Below are 18,947 nucleotides of genomic sequence, written 5' to 3'. Positions count from 1 at the left end.
AGGTTTCAGAGTAGCAGCCGTGTTAGTCTGTATCCGCAAAAAGAAGAACAGGAGTACTTGTGGCACCTTAGAGACTAACAAATTTATTAGAGCATAATGCTCTAATAAATTTGTTAGTCTCTAAGGTGCCACAAGTACTCCTGTTCTTCTAAATCCCTTTAAAATCTGACCCTGAGAACTGACACACTGCATATTCCATTTCCAGTCCCCTGAGCCTTCTGGTCCCCCCAGACCTCTAGTTCTCTGATAGACTCACATTAATGGATACAGTTCTATACCTTTTTTCAAAAACTTTGATTTTGCCCAATTTGATCCCAATTATGCTGACTCTTTCAATGCTATGTAGTTGTAGTTCTTTACTACTAATTATAATTTAACTCCACCAGATGGCTGTCAAACTATGTGATAGCATTGCCTCTAGGGCCTAGGCTAACTTAAAGGTTACTCCTGTATAGTCTAGTACGTGGGCCTATAGTAAGTTTTCAGAGTGTTGGTTGGGACTTTAATTGCAGCTCCCATAGAACTCCGTATAGGAATCTTTTATAATCTGTCCCAGCTTGTATATAACACAGACACTTTGGTTACCTTCCCAGACCCGAGAAAGAGCTCTGTACGGTTTGAAAGCTTGTCCCTTCCGCTGACAGAATTTGGTCCAGTAAAAGAGATTACCTCACTTAGCTTCTGTCTCTCACATCCTGGGACCAACATGGCTACCACATAGCAAACAACTAAACTTTTGACAGCTGATAATTTACTCCATTGTCTTGTTGTGCGTTTTCAGTCATAGTTAGCGACAATTTTTAATGACTTGGCTAGGAATGACATTGGCTACATGTATTTCATTCCATGCCCTTATAGCTTGTATATTGTTTAAAAGATTGTTGTGAACTGAGTAGAGGTTACTGGTACAAGTATCTGAACTTGGAGGAACAGACTTAAACACTGAAGTAAATCTGCAAGTAGGTAGGCAAAAGTGACAAGAATTCTCCTTTTTTGTCCCAGCTGAAATTTGGATGAGCACCCATGATTGAAGCCAGGCCTGCACCTTCAGTATTTAAGCCACCTTCTTATTCCTTCCACAAAACAGCCTGAATGTGCTCCATGGCGTGCACTGTTAGATACAATCCTGCAGAGCATACTTAATCCTAGAAAAACCAGTATTAATTAAAATAACTTCTTAAAACTTTTCTGTAACTCTTGCTTGCTACAGCATTTATCTCCATGGCTAGCATTAGTCTAGGATATAGTAACAAGTTGGGAAATAAGCTTTTGGAGCCAATACAAGTATTGGTAGTTTTTTAATATCTATTCTGAGTATTACAGTCCAGCTAAATTTACCCTTATGTCTAAGACTTTTCTAGATGAACTGTAGTCTTGGTATTGGCTTTACTGTCTCATCATTCATTCCTCTGATTTTTGTATAGGTATCATTGGAACAGAAGACCCTGCTGCAGATGTGTCTACAAGCGGAGGCGTGAGATTTTACCCCTGGACAATAGACAATAAATATTATTCTGCTGATATTCACCTGTGTGTGGTACCAAACAAATATCTTGTGACAGCAGAAATTGCTGAATCTGTCCAGGCGTTCGTGGTTTACTTTGACAGCACAATAGTAAGAATGTTTTTTGTTCCTGTATATTATCTTCTCATGCACTATCGTTGGGACTGTTGCTATAATTAAGTCATCTTTATGTTCCCCCGATCCTGGGTTGGTTGCTCTCTAGGCTGGTCCTGTAATGCAGGCTAGAGCAACCTTAAATTATGCCTATTAACAATGGTCCTTAGGAACCATTATGGCAATTAGGGAAGCCACAGTTCCTTGCCCCACCATCTTCCCTTACACCAGTCCCAGGAAAAGAGGTGACAAGAGCTGGTACTCCACCTGTACGCATCAGATATTCCTGCTACCTTGGGGCCATTCTCCTCAGACTAGTTATGCGGATTTTAGAGCTGTTTGATGCTAGTTGTACAAAGCTGCTGTAACCCAGCCAGGGATCAGGGCAGATATTTTTAAGGATTCACCCTCATCCCTTTAATTAAAATAAGAGAGTCCCAACATGGTTGGAGTCATCCCGTAAAATCAGCAAAGGCCTTGAGATTCCTAATATTTCTAAGGCTAAACAAAAAACCAGGAGAAAATGTCCGTTTGGGGTGGAGAACCTTTCACACCACGAACAAGAAAGGGCACAAATCTATTTCAAGCTCCCTCCCATTTGAGGGATACCTTTCACTGCAAGACTGTCTCCAGATAAACAGTCTGCAGCAGCAAAGATAATTCATTAGCTTCAGTGATGCATGAACTTTAAGCCTCATTGAAACTGCTTAAATGTTAAATTATTATGTAACAAATTAAAAAATCCTCCGTAATCTAAGTTAGGAATGCTCAGTTAATTTGCATAGTTTGATATTTAAAATCCGAACGAGTGAGATGAAGTCAGCCATGGGGGACACAGGATATTTGCTATTCCTGTTTTCTCTGGTTAAAAATGCATAGTTCAATATATTAGTATTGTGAACATATCCTAACCTAAGATATACCAACTGTACATCACAGATGAGCTGGCATTGCTGTTGGAACCGTAACCCACTCATTTTGTGACTGTGTCTTTTAACCATGCAGCTTTAAGCGTTACATTAACAGGGTTTTAAAGATTCATTTTAAAGTTGCAAAGTGCTTTGAGGTATTCATACAAGAACCTTGTTTTTTCCTCCAGAAATCTGGTCTTGACAGCGTCTCTACATGGCTTCCCTTGGCAGAAGAGTGGTTACCAGAGGTTATGATCTTGGTGTGTGACAGAGTATCTGAGAATGGTAAGATGCTAAAGGATATCAAAGTTTGGCTGGAAAAAGTGATCTTGCATGCTGTTTTCTTGGCAAACTTACTACAGTTATCTTATATGGATAAGAGCTTTAGATTTGATAGGGAGGAGCTGAGTTACTCACATGGCTGATAATTGGATGGAGCCTTTTACTTTAATTGCAATTTAAATCCAACCCAGGTTGGTAATGACATCAGTGTACCATCTGATGGCTGCTTATTTGTCTGAATGACATGCTTGGGCTGGCCAGTTCCTCGTGGACAGATGTGACTTTTCAGGGTGTACCCCCACATTTGGTACCTATCAACACCATTGACATTATTAACTGGGAGGTCACGTTACTGAATGGGCTGAAATACACTTGCCTGTACAGGTGGTCCACGTGAGTCAGAGTTGGGGCATATCAGTAGGATCATGGGTACTGACTGCAGTGTGAAGAAAGAAGAGTCAGCCTTTTGGGGTCATTTTCTTGTGTAAATCCATGTACTCTTATTGGCTATAAGTAAGAGCTTGCTTCCTCTGTTGGCATGCATTGTGCAAAAGCAAATTAATTTAGCTCCGGATCAAGCCCTTAGCAGAAGTAATCCCTGTGACGGCTGTTCGTTTACATGTCAGTCTCGGCTCTGATTGCAAAAACCAAGAACTTAGACATGATTTGTAAAGAGGGAAACAGAGTGATTTAAGATATAGTGCAGTTTAACTCGAAGGCCTTTAGAATCTTTGTGATGTTAGTAATGGACAGAACCCGACTATTTCTGTACTTCCTTTGCTGCCATACAATCAAGGCAAGGGGACAGGTGGTTTGTTTTGCTTTTTTGGGGGGCGGGGGGTTATAAAAAACTTCTGCACCGATGGTATTGCAGAGTTAAAAAAATTAGACATTTAGAAAGCAGCTTATGTTTCATAACCTTAGGTGTGAATCGACAAAAAGCTCAAGAGTGGTGCATCAAACACAGTTTTGAACTGGTGGAACTGAGCCCAGAGGAGCTGCCTGATGAAGACGGTAGGGTTACAACTTGTTATTTTTAGAATGAGTAAAATTACAAAGCTGATTGTGAAGCAATTGAAAGAGGCTTGCAATTTGTTTCTGTACTACCAGGGCTGTCTGCAGAATACTCTGAGTTAGAGTGGTGCTTTTCCTGTCAGAGCTAGGAGGAGTTGGTTGTTTCCTCCAAAATACACTGCTGGTGATGTAGCACCTACATAAAAACGGTTTTGTGCTCCCTCTTCTGGCTTTGTAGCAGCTGTTATCTAATCCCAGTGCTTTGATGATATAGTTGATGGTCATGTATAAAATAAACAACATTTATATTCAATTTCCTGATCCATTTGAAACAAAAAAACTGGTGGAGAGAGTTTGGGGGACGACAACGTATTTTTAGAGCTTTGAAGACTTTTAAAAGCAAACATAAAATACAAACTTTGTTTAATGATCTCTTGTCTTCCGGCTACTAAATTACCATTTGAATAAACATTTTTTAGTTTTTTGTCTAAGGGAGATGTGTGTGTGCGCAGTCATGCAGGAAACAAACCAGTTTCAGAATCACTTGTGTGGCCGTGTGTTCAAAATTAAAACCCATGAAGCAAAGCCGGTTGTGTCATGTTGACATCTGTGACGACAAATGTGATCTGTTCCGCTCTTGTGGTTGAGTTCTGGCACCTCCTGACGCAGATCTCCCGTGTGTTGAGAAAAGGAAAGCATTTACTGCTTCAGTAGAGCCAACACAGTCAAGATCAGTTATTCACTAATATTTGTCAGTTCAAATACATTGAATGCAGTGGGAATGCACAGCTGTCAAGGAGAGCTTAATTTCACCCGAAGAATCTCTGTGCAGAAACTTACAAGGTTCCATATTTCACAGGGCCTTCATTACTGGTGCTGTACGAGAAGGAAAGAACCCAATTTGTCTTTTAGATCAGTTTGAGTTTGCAGGCCTGGCAGTTAGGGAAAAGAGCTCGTTTTGACTTGTAAACCGAGGTCAATCGATACAGAAATTACTGGGAGACAATTATGAAACCTCATGGTATCATTTTTAATCACTTTTCAGAGTAGAGTTGTACTTTAAAGTTACTAATGCTTTCTTTCAATGGAAATTTCTTTTAAATGTACCTTCTTTTTAAAGTGTGACTCACTTGTTTAGATGCACATAAAATAAGCAATATTAATAATCAGCCAGGATGTTAGTTTTTGAGTGATGATACATAAACTCTAGCTCTCGTACCTTTCTAACGTGAACATATTGAATCACCGTGACTCAGACAGTGAAGGAAATACATTCGAATGAGTAACTTGTTTCCCCTGTAAACCTGTTACACGAAATGCTTACACAGGAATATAAAATGGATGCAGCACAGAAATAGTGCCAAGATCTGTTAAAAATTACCAAAGGAGCTGCTCCAGCTGACTTGGAGCTCTCCTTGTGACTACAATATCAGTCAGCTATTTTGTGTAATAGCAGGAACTATTAATTCAGCCTCATGACAATCACTCTGATGCTTCGTCTCCTGAGACACCCTGCTCTGTGGCTTTTTGTTTGTATTTTAAACCTAAGGGTCACTGGCACCTTGAAAGCTATTTTTTAAAAGGCGTTAAAGGTAATGTCACTTACTAGACCTGCCCCTGAGTCATCCCACAAATGCTCTTGATTTTTTTTTTTTTTTTTTTTTTTGCAGTCATATTTTCCGAACCTAAAATGTTTCTCTCTCCTCTTTTGCTTTGTGAGAGACCTCCACAAACAGGGGAAACTGACTAATCCAAGGAAATGGTGAAACTGACTATACAAAGTGCTGTCAGATGCTTGCAGTAAGCAAACTGAACTAATAAAAATAGCTGTCAGGTTACAGTAACTTAAGGAGCAACGAGTTAGTTTCCAGAGAGAAATAATTTTAGGCTTTCCCTATAATCCTATTCCAATTAATCAATCAAAATTTAATCAGACTTTTATATCGTGTGTCCTAGAGCATTTAAATAGTAGAGCATGGACATTGTATGAACAGGAAATGTTCAGTTGGCTAAACATCTCTGCCCTATTCAGTGGTCTATTTAAATAATGAACTGCAAAGGAAAAAGTGGGGTTTGCCTCCTTTTTGGCTTTTTTATGGTCTATAAAGATCAAATTGTTGGAGAGATGAGGGATGGATTGCTTTTTACATTCAGGACTTGTCATAATTCTAGCAGTTTTTTCATCAAGAGCAGAATAGACCGCAATACCGTGTAAGTGACACCTGCTTCACTATGAGGGGACACCATTTCAGTTCATAGTGTTTCACTTCGTAGCACATGTACCTGTAACTCAGATGTCTCAAATAGGCAAGGGGAATTTTTGTTAAATATTCAGCATCTCCAACCCTTCATTTTAAGGCTGAGAGCGCTCAATCAATGTTGTTTAGACCCACGGAAGACATAAAGCAATGTATAAAAAATTACAAAACCTGGCAAAAATGTAGGGTATCAAAGAGGCACAAAGGGACAAATGTTTTTCCCTTAGCAGGTTACTTTTTACTTTCCTTCACTCTCAGTACCAGTCTGCTCGGCAGTGTAGGACAAGCACTCACACGCACAGCTGATAGATGTTCAGTGGTTAAGTATGTAAGACATTTTTCAGTGATTAGAAGAGGTCTGCTCAGGCCTACTTCTAAAGCCTACCCTAATCGTGAGAGGGCTGAGTCTTTTCAAACCCTGCTGCCTTTTCTTTAGAGCTCAGCCTAGTGGGGGCTTCCCACAGCCCGTCTTCCTGTGCAATTTGTCTCCAGACGTTTCCTACCCATGTGTTCTGCGCAGCAGCAGTTGCTTCATGCCTTACTTTTGCCAGCCGCTGTCTTGCTGCTGTGTGTGCACTGCAGAGTGAGTTTGCTGACGAGTCACAGTACCTCTCACTCAGTGCAGTGGTGGGCCTGAAGCTGCCACCGCAACACCCCGACGGGCAGGGGGAAGTGATCAGAGCCTCCCTGACCCAACCTGGAGACTTTTGGATTGTTTTCTAACCTGCCAAAACCCTGACACCGGTAGTAAGGTGCCTTTGGGTTGGGTTGCAAGCTCTAGTAATTGGAGTCTGGGACAGAGTGCTGGTCTCTGTTCCATTTCTACTGTTGATGCACCATGTGCATCACCATGATGCACCGCCTTTTCCCAGTTTCGTTTTCTACTATCATGCAGGTTAGGTTTCAGAATAACTTTGATAGAAATTACATGGGTTTTGTCTTTTGTTTAGATGACTTTCCAGAGTCCACAGGGGTGAAACGAATCGTACAAGCCTTGAACGCCAATGTCTGGTCTAATGTAGTAATGAAGAGTGGTATGTAACCAAGGCTTTTCTCCGGTGTAAAGCTGTAATTCTGGATAAGTTAATGCCACTAGTTGTCAGTTCTTACAGCTAGATTTTAAGTTCAGCAGGCTTTTAAAGTGGAAGTACTAGAGCAACGCTTGCTAAACCGTATATTAAAAACAGCTCCTTCTGAGTGCTTTTGGGGCTGGCTGTCCAGCAAACTTTTCCAGGTGTCTTGCCCTAAAGGTAAATTTTGAGTTTTTCTCAGAACTGTTATGTTGTAATGGTTGTATTCAAGCATTCTTTGTCTGTCTTTGGTAAGATGGGTACTTCAGGGTCAAATGAAATTAAAGCTCATTCAACCAAAGCTCTGGCAGTGAGGTGGCCTGCCTCCGGTCAGTTCGGACTCTAACACTTGTAATGAAGCTACCTCTAGTTCAGGGCACTTGCCTATCATGATTATATTGCCTCAGACTGAGTCACAGATCAATTGTTCTCACTCTTTTAAAATAGTGGCTAAAATAGGGTTGAAGGAAGAGATTTGAATTTCTGAGGAATTCATTCCATGTGTCCAACTTCATGGAACTGAACATTAACCTCCCTCCCCAAAGTAGGAGCATAAAACAGCACTACCCTATGGTATTTTTAAAATCAAATATTTATACCCTATATTTCTACTGTCTCAGCTACTGGTAAAACCAGTGCCCAGACATATTCCATCCTGTACCTTGTATTCCAGAAGGCTGTAGTGGAGACTAAGTTAGCCTACTACTGCTAGTCACCCTTCACAAGGTGACTTGGGCGTGAAAATATACAAAGCTCTCCATTTGTGAGCAATGGACGCTTCAGAGTCCTTATCTGGTTACATGGAAGTACTTGAACAGGAGAAAACATGGAAAAATCATCTCCCCAGGCACGAGGCCATCAGGTAGAGACTGTCAGATTGTGGAAATATCCACTTGGGCTCGTTAAAAGGGAGGAGAAGTGCTGGCCTCGCATACTTATTTTTTGTAGTATAGGTACAACCATCTTTTCAAACAAAGAACCCTTCAGTTGCCCTTGCAAGTGCATAGGCTATCTGAGAAAATGTAGGAAGATGGATTCTTGTGGAACACTTGCCGTTCCATTCATTATTGCACAAAATATCACCCTTCCCCTTTGTGACCTCCTACTGTGCTTGTAAAAACTACAGTGACTACCTGCCTGGGAGAGTACTATTAGGAAAATGTTCAATTAAAGACAAGTGTTTTTCCTTTCACCAAAAAGTTATTCACATTATCATCTGTTGCTTTTCAAGTCACCTCCTCTCTTGCAAATATTTCTCTACTACCTGGGCTCCTTCCCCTCCCACCCCCACCCCACACAGTGACAGAGCATTAAAAGGTCTTTGCTGGTTCCAATAACTGATTACCTAATGGTAGTGTTTTTCCAGTAGAACATGACTAAGTACTAAACTTGACATTGATTTTTTTTAAATTAACCTGGTGACTGTCGCATTAAGTCAGAATGAGATTTCAAAAAAGGTTCCAACTGTATATAGCTGTGCATGCGATAAAACCAATAGCCATCCGGAGATGGTGTAAAGTATTTCATTAGAGTGGAAGACAGACTTATTTATTTTGACAGCTTGTTTCCTTGTTTTACATCCTGCATTTGACAGATGTTCTATTACCGAAGAGCAGGACTCAGTCATATGCTGAATTGTACGGAGGGGAGTTCCCACACATCACTAGTGTATCTTGTAAAGGTCAAACTTCTTGAGAATCCAGATTTAAAGTTTCCACTATGCAATAACTACATAGCACTGATGTACATTACTACACACGTCAGGAAATGAACTACATTTCGACTTTCTTGCAGCTTGAGTATACTTTCAAAGGGGCATGACAGAACTCAGTTTGCCTAAATAAAACATTGTACAACCTGTAATAATCCTTGGTTTTCAACTTCTTCCTGATCCTTAAAACTGGCTGCAGCAGAAATAAAATGTATCTTCTCTGCTGGCTGACCCCTCACCACCAGTCACTTGCCCCCTAGCCTTGCTGCTTATTCTTCATGTGAGGGTTTTTACAGGAAGTGATAGGATGATTGCATAATACTAAGGATTTCTTCTAACGTACCCTACCTTCTAAACTAGGTTTGGCCATCAAGGCTACATCACCAATACCTATTTTATGTAGTTGTCTTACTTTAAAATCAGAAGACTTAGCTGTTTTGTACATTTGTAAGAAACTCTTTTAAATAATGGGAGATTGTATTCTTAATGACTTTATAAAGAATGACTATATTAAATTAACTGTTGGAACAAATACATGCTTTCATTTCGCCAATAGTTCAAAGTTGTTCTAACCTCTATTGTAACTGGAAGAGCCTACGGGAGCCTCTTCTCCCTCTCCACTAGGAACATGTTTGATGCTTCTTCCACCCCCATCTCATAAATAAGGCAGTACTGCTCTCTATAATAGAGCAAGATTATAGAGCACAATGGGCATTTCAGTATAACATGGCTGAATTGTAACCATTCAATCCTATTGTACTGAAATACCTGTTTTCTGAATAAAGCCTTGTAACTGTGAACCAAGTGTCACCGGCGCAGCGCTGCCAGCTTGGGGTACTTCAGTGAGGGGAAATGCAAAACAAAAGGAAAATAAATAGGCTTATCTGAGAGGCTGTGCAAGGAGTTCCATCCTCTGGCAGGTCCTTAGCTGGGTTTGGTCTTGGGAGTCAGATGGCTCGGTCACCTCCGTGGATTAGGAGGGGCAAACAAAGTTCTCTGATATAAATAAAACAGGCCCTAGGCTTTGATGTTCAGGATTAGGCTGAGGAAGTGACTGGCTCTGCTGCCCCCTTACAATGGGGGAAGAGGAACAGGATATTTGCTGTGTCCATGTGAAAGACTCCTCCAGCTGACTTCCTTTCCTGCTTAAGTACTTGCTCCAATGAGCCCAGGTGGAGCAGGTTCACCCGGGTGGGGCCAGCTAACTAGTGTTCTCCTTTTTGCAGGGAGTTAACCCCTTCTCTGCCTGATGTAGTGAGGTATGTAAGCCTGATTGTTTGAACAAATGCTGACTGCCAATTTCCAATGGGACAAAGCAGGCATTTTTAGCGCTCTAAGATAAGGATTGTCAATTTACCTCTATGATCCAGGACTAGTTATGACCTATTCTGAACCTCCGATCAGACAGTTTTGGGGACAAATTCCACATCTTGAAGTGGAGGAGAGAGCTGTTTAAAAGCTGCTCAGCAGTGTAGTATGTTCATTCTGCAGTTGTAGAGCAGGATTCGTGGGCAAAGTGCAGGTGAGGTAGTCAAAGGTGTAAAGTTAATTTAATCTTCAGCTGGATATAGCTACAACATCTGGGGATGGGGGTGGGGGAGAATGTTTCAATAGATACCAATATAGTAAATATACCCTGGCTGTCAAATAAGCAAGTGTGGTACTCAAAATGATGCTGTGTACACAGCTAGCTTGCACTTCACAGCTGTTGCAAACTTTGCTTTTAAACTTTGGCATTTGTGAAGCTGTAAAGAATCTGCTGCCGATAACCTAATGGAACCAGAAATTATGCCAGTTATTTCTGAGCGAGGGAATTAGCTAGTTTTTGGGTCCTGGTTCATAGGAAGAATACTGTATAATGCTTCACCCCATTCCTGAGCTGTATCCAGAAGATAAAATAATTTTGTAGGGAGATGTAACTGCAACGCCAAGGTCTGTGTCTCTCAGATTCAGAGAGAAACAGCTCCCTTCTCACAGATCATTGCTGTATGGGGCAGTACTTTCAAACCAGTATACCAGGTTTTAAACAAGCTTGCAGGAGAGGGTGCAAACCTGGTGTCATTTCTCTATACACCTCTACCTCAATATAACGCTGTCCTCGGGAGTCAAAAAATCTTACTGCGTTATAGGTGAAACCGCCTTATATGGAACTTGCTTTGATCCACAGGAGTGCGCAGCCGCGCCCCCCGGGAGCACTGCTTTACCGCATTCTATCCAAATTCGTGTTATATCGGGGTAGAGGTGTATAAGATGAGCTCTAATTATAGACATGAGAAGCCACCAAGCCCTACACTATTACATCACAAAATCCATGCCTCTTCCCATGCGGGGATGTTCTCTGTAGTACAGGCTGGATTGTAATGTCCAACCTACTTTCAGATTACTCAAACTGGCTAATAATCTTTAGTTTTTACCACTTCTCCAAAAGACAGCTTTTCTGCCGCCTACAGAAACTTTTTAAAACTTCTCTGTTGGGCTGTGGATTCCAATATATTATCACTTCATCTCATGCTAATTTAGTTGGCATACTTCAGATGCTTTCACGCTTCTTGCAGTTGAAGGTTTTTAAGGCGAGCCAGTCAGCTAGACTGATTCACTTCTTCCCCAAGCCTCTGGCAAGTAACCTGTTTCATCAATAAAACTGTATACAGCAGAGCCAGTTTAAACAAATACTTGGTAAAAGGCTAGCGCTGACTTTAAAAAAATCATGCTCTAAACCCAAGCACACAATGACAAACTTTATTCAAGAGGAAAGGAGGACTTTGCAATTATTTGAGGGATTTTTACATGTTTTCCAGATAGCTGATGATTTTGGTTTAAAAAAAAAATGAAATTGTATAAACTACAAATTGAATTGGAATGTGTATAAAAATTACATCATCCAAGCTGGAGTCTAGAGTTAAGTCATTAGTGCAATGTTAATGTAGAGCAGATTTCTTTTAAAAGGAATTTTTTTATCCTGACATGAAATCTTGCGTTTTGAAGTATAAGCAGAATGTTATGTTCTTCTGACTTTTCAGTTGACTAAGCCCTCTGTTGTTAAGAAAATACTTTGATTAAGTCCTCGGAGTCCATTATAGCCGGCATGCAAATAATTATAAATACTTGTATGTCAGTACTAGCCCTGCAAAAATATTTGTCCTAACATTTAATGGTGCTTGTGTTCGATTTGTCTCTGCTTAGGTTTTAAAGCTGCTAAGTATTACTATCATGCTAGAGGTCAGAGATGGGAGGGTAATGAACTAGTTCTAGCTTCATGTTGGTGGCTTGGTAGGACTTTTAAAAATATTGTTAAAATACACGATGTGTTCCTAAAAATGGAGAGTCCAGAACATCATAGAGTCCGAGTAAACATTGTACTGTGCCCGATGGACCCTTACGTTAATCCTGCATAAATTTAAAACTATTGTTCATGACATTAAAGTGTGTCAGATTTAGAGGACAGAGCTGTATCTAAACAAAGGCTATTGTTGCATTTCCTTTGCGGATTAACAAACATTCACATCCATTGATGCTGCCTGCGGTACGTGAAACAAACTCCACCATCCTTGTTAACCATTAGTGTACGTTCCTGCTGTGTTTTGAAAAGAATACCAAACTGAGTTTCTGTTGGACTGGGGGAGTATCTGGCAGAATGCAAGCTGCAATCAGCATTAACGGTTATTTAGAGACCAGGACCTACAGTATCCAATCACGCTCTCACTTTTTAACACCTCCCACAACCCCCAGCCCCACTCTCTCTCGTCACTAATTTTACCACTGAAAAATAATGCTGCCATATGAGTGGTTTTGGACTCAGTCCTGCGCACAGTGGGACTGCTCACGTGCGTGAAGCTAAGCATGTGCGTAAGTGTTTGCAGGCTCAGGGAGATTGCTGGGGAGCCCCAACCTTATTTCAAATCGGCATATTTTAGGTTTAATTTTTTTTAAAACGATACTGGCATAGGTTTATATCCTGATTTACATACTACTTCAGCTATTCCCTATAATAGACTTCATCTTCTCTGGTGAATTGCTCGTTGGGAATAGTGTTGCATTTTCTATTAAACTAACAGCTATTTTTCTTCAGACAGGAATCAGGGCTTTGGCCTTCTCAGTACACTAGCAGGTGCAAACTGCAGCATTGGGTCAGAAGAGAACCAAGATACAAAAGTAAACAGTAATTCTTACTTCTCGCTTTATCCGTGTTTTTCCTCCCTGTCACACAGTGCAGTTACACCCTTTGTCTTCCACCTTCATTTTCTTCTCCCTCAGGGGCCACTCCAAGTCCTTTCTAATTGCAATGTTAAAGGAAATAGCCTGCATAAATGTTATATGAGGCCTGAAGACTTGCAGCTTGAATTTTTCTCAAGATTACCTGTAAGATGAATGCCCTTAGTAACTGCATAGCTATCAGCTCATGGCTGCGAACTGTTGCACAGCACCGTTTCTTGGAGCTCTGTAACTTTCCCTGGTGAAACTTGGTTGAATTTTCAATGTGGGTGTTGGTCATAAGCTCTCTGACATTTGTGTAAATGCTTTCCCTCAGACAGCAGGCTGGAGCCAAGGAAAAGTTATACAAAACTCGAGTCAAGATGCTGGGTTTTTTCATTTATGTCTGGAAGTAGTGTTTGTGCCAGATTAGAGCTACAGTTTGAGAGGTTGTTTTTCAAAAGCCCTAAGTTGTCTGCAGGAATATCCTAGCTCAGGACAATGTGTACCATGGTAGCAATATGTACATCCACAGTTCTGTCCAGCACTTTGGATGAGTGAAGGTGCTCTATCCTGAAGAATTTGCATTTTAAGATGCATATAAAACAATCCCTTGAAAAGGCTAAGCTTTCAAGGGAAAACACAAAGCAACTGAATTCTTGGTGTTGCTACACTGCAGCTACATTTGATCTGTAGCTTTAAGTCTTTCACTCAACTGAGATATTGTTTTAAAAAAAAATACGATTAAGAAGATCAAGAATGCTTCTAAACACTCGTTAGACTTTCATAAATGCCTGAATGTTTGAACTGGAACAGAGAGCTGTTTTGTCTTAGTTATGGTAATAACTGGTAGTTTCCCTGACAGCCTCATGCACCAGCAATGGACAGAGCAGAATCTCATTTAGACAACAGAGGAGATGTAGCTAGCACGAACAACTTGCAGATTGACAGCATTGTAGGTAAGTTCTTCCTTTGCTTAGTAAACAAAATTCTGATGAGCTTTGCGGGGTGAGGTAGAAACTGAACCAGGATGTGTACAAAAAAGGAATATTCCCAAAGAAAACTGTGTGGGAAAAGAGCCATTACTCATTACAACTGGATGAGTTTGTGGCTTAGCCCTCTGGCCGGTAGAGTAACCAATATCTGAAAAGTTTCCAGTTAGAAACTGCATTAATAGTACTTCTCTAAAGATACCATGTTGACTGGATGCCTGCGCTTGGGGCTTTTAAGCAGAAGACCAAGAGCGGGAACTGAGTTTAAAAAAAAAAAAAAAAAACTCTTCAGAGAAGTAGAATTACAGATAAGCAATTTCCCCTTTTGTTTCCAGCTGGTTTGTGGCAGAATCTTGCTTTAAAGAGACAGTACACAGATCTATGCCTCATCTTTCTTTATATGTCCTTAGCCCTCATTGCTGGCAGTAGTCTACATTTCCTACCATTCGATCAAAGATTTTAGCGTATGTATGTATTCCCTATAAAAAAAAGTTGACATGATGAACAACATGCACTTGTAGATATAGGTGCACCTCTACGCTGGAGAGTGACAGAAGGCTAATGGATCCTGGCCATCCCCACCCTCTCCGCAAAGATAAATAGCATAACTGGGGTCGGGGTTGCCAGAGCCCCTAGAAACTAACTACCCCTCTCATCAAAAGCATGCCCCCTTTTGAGAAACCAAGGCCCAACCCTGCAGGGAACAGATTCCCTCAGAATTTAAGACCGAGGTTCCACTTGCAGTATTGCCAACTGAAAGCATTCAAGTCTTTCTCCACAACCATGAGGGCTAGAAGCATTTTTTAAAAGGAAAGCTCAGATGCTCCTGCATGACTACAGGAGCCGGGGCTTTAAGAAAATCTCAAACCATCACAAGACTATCACAATCAAGTTGCAAGAGGTAGCAACACTACACTCGTCTCGGAGTAGCTACCAGCCTCATCCCCAAACTGCTCTTCAGATCACTGGAAGAGAACACAGAAAATTCCATGAATGCCTCTGCTTCTGATGGCAAGAGGTTATAGGCTTAGTTCTTTTACAGTATGGAAACAAAACTAAAAAAAATATTTTGGGGGTTAAGACCAAGATTTAAATTGTTCCCTGTTCACAACATTGAGAGTATAAATGTAAGAAAAGTCCCTAGCTTCCAACATACAGGATTTAACTTATTGGACTAGGATCTGGGATGTATAGAGGGGACTAATATGAGAACTAAACTGCCTGGTATTGAGTGCTTAACAGGCATTGTTCAAAGCCTAGTGTTTTGGGGATTGATGGTGATGTTTAGGCGAAAACTAAGTCAGCACTTCGCTTTGTAATGATCCCCAGCCATTTCTAAGGCAGATAGTGTTAAGAGCAGCAAGAAAACTTCTTACATTTTGACATATTTATAGCAATTTTAAACCATGTTCTTAAAATCTGATAAAGTTCAAAACACCTTGTAACGGGTGTCACATCAAAACTGAGTAACGTGGTAATTAATGCCATGAACCAATGGAAAATTCAAACCTTTTATCCATCACATTGCAAAGGGAGCCAGGAGTCTCACTAGTACTCCATATATTATTTTTAATATCATACCAGAAATTTATCATCAAACTAATGTGCTGGCCCGCAGGAACAGTCTGGCTTAGATCAACTTTAATATGCTTATTTCAGATCCCATGTTAGATATGGATATTCAAGAGCTAGCCAGTCTTACCACGGGAGAAGGAGACCTGGAGAATTTTGAAAGACTGTTTTCAAAGCTGAAAGAAATGAAAGGTACTGTACCTGTAAATGAAGAGCACACCATCAGTAACCCAACAGTTATATTCAAAAAGCCAGTTAGCAGACCTGGGAACTTCATTGTGTCCATCTGAATGTCTTGAAAGTTCTTCTTCTTCTAATGGTTGAAATGTTGAACACTTTGATCTGTTGTACTTCCCTTTTCATCTTAACTAGTATTGATCTTGAAAGCAATAGTCCTTTAATTTTATACAATAAAACTCTCATCATTGTAGGTAAATAGTGCTTTGTTTTTAAGAACACCTAAGTAGGTCCCACTGGAGTAGCTTGCCAACATTCTGCACTAGCTTTCTATCATGATCTTATACTCCACAATCTTCTATAAACAATTCCACGACAAGAATTATTTGATTTTTTTTTTTTAATCTAGAACTTCATGCTAATCTTGAGGTTTAGAAATCTTTGAGAGGTGAAATCCAAAATTCTTAGAACCACTGAATTTCTAGTGTAGTTGAATTTTGGAAATCCTCGCTAAAGTCTCCACTCCCTCCTTTCCCAGGATTTTCCAGTAGTTCAGAAATGGCTTGCCAATCCCTCTGGAGCACTGCAGTAGGCCATCTCTGTCTGTCTGTCTCTCGATGCTCAGTAACTCTGCTAACCCTTGAGGGAGACAATCTAACATTACTCTTCTTTTCTCTACAGACAAGGCAGCAACATTGCCCCATGAACAGAGAAAACTACATGCAGAGAAGGTGAGGTCTGAAACAAGAACTTAAATTCTCCAGACATGTAATTCGAACTTTGAGTGTTCCTCTTTCTAAATAGCAGCTACCCTTCAGGATTTTAAGCAAGGAATGACTATTTCATAAATAGTCAAATATATTGGCTGCTGCAGCTCTATAAATATAGAGCATCTTCCAAACAGAATACCAATGATCGAATCTGGTCAACAGGCTTGCGAATGGGAAAGAGCAACAATATGGAATTTTAAAATTGAGGGAGGGTTACAGTTATCAGAACTTCAGAAATCATGCAGTAGAACAACTGAAGGTTTGAACCAACTCCCATTGAAGTCAATGGAAAACTCTTATTGTGGAAAACTTCAGCGGGAATTAGATCAGGCCTTAAAATCGGTGTGTGAAATTTGTTATTATCTTGCAGAGATTCTAAAGCCCTCTAAATTGTCACATCCATTTTGTTGGGATTTTAGCCGGAGAAAGAAAATAACATTTCAGCTAGGAGTACTGTATAGAGGTGTTCCTATTGTGTTTAACTCCTGCTCACTTTACATTTATCAGCATGTAGCACAAACTTCAAGTGTCTTGAGCTTGTTTTGCTTCTTTTGACCCACAGGTGGCCAAAGCATTCTGGATGGCAATCGGAGGAGACCGAGATGAGATTGAAGGCCTCTCCTCAGATGAAGAAAACTAAGTTCTCTGTAGCTGTTTGTAGTAGAGCTGATGCGATATCCTAAAAGTAATGCTGGACATTTCCTACAAACAACAAACTCATTTTTTGCTGAAGCTGCCATTGGACTTGGTTTGCTTAAAAATTTTAGGTGATCCTCCTTGCTTATCATTGAGAGTAACGCATTCCATAACACCTGAAACTGCATTAGATGGTGTTTGTTCTCCTGCCTGTATTCTCTCTCTGTGTCTGGCTATAGTTTTAAGGCAGTGTGCACCATCTTTACCATAAGTAGCAAACCACTTTATATTTTCCAAATAACCATTTTTGTTGTATCCTTTGAGTTTTTAAAAAACAATCACCATCAGTTGTCTTTTTTTCCATGGGGTTGTCAAATCAGTACTTGAAGCTGAACTCAAGCTTTGAGGCCTGGATTGGTCTAAAGTTTTTATGTTGCTTTAGAACTAATTTACTGGTTTAAAGGAACCAGACTTGTGTGAGCCATAAAGAGAAAACTGACTCGCACTCCATTGAGAGAGGGTGGAGTAAGGCTACAGGATTAGTCCTGTTAACTGATTGCCATCAATGTTAAAAATGACCTAGGGAAGGGCACAGGCCTACTGCTGGTGAATTTTATCCCAAATACCTCGTAAAAGCCATCACCTCAGCAACACTGAATTGTCACATGACATGCCTTACAGCCTTAGGCACCTGTATTTAATCGGGAAACTAGAACGTATTAGAACACCAACAAGTGGGAGGAGTAGTGCTTTGTCGTGGTATTCACTGCTAGAAAAAGTATAGTAGATTAACAATGAGTGTTCTTAGCAAAGTATTCCTCTTCCCCTCCTCCTCATTGTAGATGCTCAGTCTGAGTGGCTCTCTTTTCCTCCCTGGACACTAGGAAGCAAAGACTGATGGGAGATGCATTTAGAGTATGAGCATATCAAGCACCATTGAGATAATCACTATGAAGGTGGGGGATGCCGGGTAAGAAGGTAAAGGAAAAGCCCGTTACCAGTTTAGTCTACTTTTCTCATCAAACATCACCAACCCTCATCAGAGAGCAGCTAGGGATTCAGTGGAAGGAGGTGGGACCTACCTTAAACAGTGGCCCATAAAACATTTCAGGTCATGATAACTTCAGATGATGCAATCGGCAGTCTTGCAACTATTCATCACAAGAGCCCAGGCTTCTCTCGTGCTCCTCTGGCTTGTCATGTGCAACCACCTGTCTTCTCTAAGCACGTTCCCTTACCTCCCTGAAAATAGTCACTGTCAAGACAATCTTTTTTACTTTGAAAAGATGAAGAGCGTTTACTTTTCTGATACTTGAGCCTCAGTGTAAATAAATTTTAGGGCTTCTTGAGCCTATACTTTCAGTGAAACTCCAGAAATGCATCTATAAAAGCTGAATTTCTGGAAGCCACATGACAATAGGGTCTTTCGCATCCACAGAACTTGATCCGTTCTTTTGAAGCTGAGTTAGGATCAAATGAAGATGAAACAGGGTGGCAGGAACACTCAAAGCCACAAGTCAAAACTGAAAATTGTGAAGCAATGATTAATAGCAACTAGTGCTGCTTTGATTGTAGTTGTGACTCGACTGTAAGGATTTACAACCTGTGGTCCCATAACGGCAACATGGACCTTTTTGAATGACGGTCTCTTTGTATGGAGAGACCTTACACTACCCTCCTGCCTTGGTATCCAGTCATTTGTGTGTTTCTCCTTCGAATGAATTTGCAGGAGCCATGGGAAAGTC

The 18,947-nt window shown here is 40.6% G+C and overlaps 1 protein-coding gene across 2 annotated transcripts in view; it reads left to right on the top strand.

Moving 5' to 3' along the window:
- Positions 1 to 17,523, top strand: part of AAGAB (alpha and gamma adaptin binding protein) — a 25,505-nt gene extending 7,982 nt beyond the window's left edge. Inside the window, exons 2-10 of one of the 2 annotated variants that reach the window (XM_034783023.1) lie at positions 1,425 to 1,615; positions 2,718 to 2,814; positions 3,736 to 3,825; positions 7,034 to 7,117; positions 12,934 to 13,016; positions 13,921 to 14,014; positions 15,707 to 15,811; positions 16,478 to 16,527; positions 17,129 to 17,523. In XM_034783023.1, coding sequence (XP_034638914.1) covers positions 1,425 to 1,615; positions 2,718 to 2,814; positions 3,736 to 3,825; positions 7,034 to 7,117; positions 12,934 to 13,016; positions 13,921 to 14,014; positions 15,707 to 15,811; positions 16,478 to 16,527; positions 17,129 to 17,206 — 872 coding nt within the window. In that variant the 3' untranslated portion in view covers positions 17,207 to 17,523. The remainder of the gene's footprint in view (positions 1 to 1,424; positions 1,616 to 2,717; positions 2,815 to 3,735; positions 3,826 to 7,033; positions 7,118 to 12,933; positions 13,017 to 13,920; positions 14,015 to 15,706; positions 15,812 to 16,477; positions 16,528 to 17,128) is intronic. The other variant, XM_034783024.1, reaches the window with a different exon arrangement.
- The last annotated feature ends 1,424 nt before the right edge of the window (positions 17,524 to 18,947 follow it).

This window comes from Trachemys scripta, chromosome 10 (genome assembly GCF_013100865.1).
Source record: "Trachemys scripta elegans isolate TJP31775 chromosome 10, CAS_Tse_1.0, whole genome shotgun sequence".
NCBI classification, from domain to species: Eukaryota; Metazoa; Chordata; order Testudines; family Emydidae; genus Trachemys; species Trachemys scripta.
This window is presented reverse-complemented; position numbering and strand designations above follow the sequence as displayed.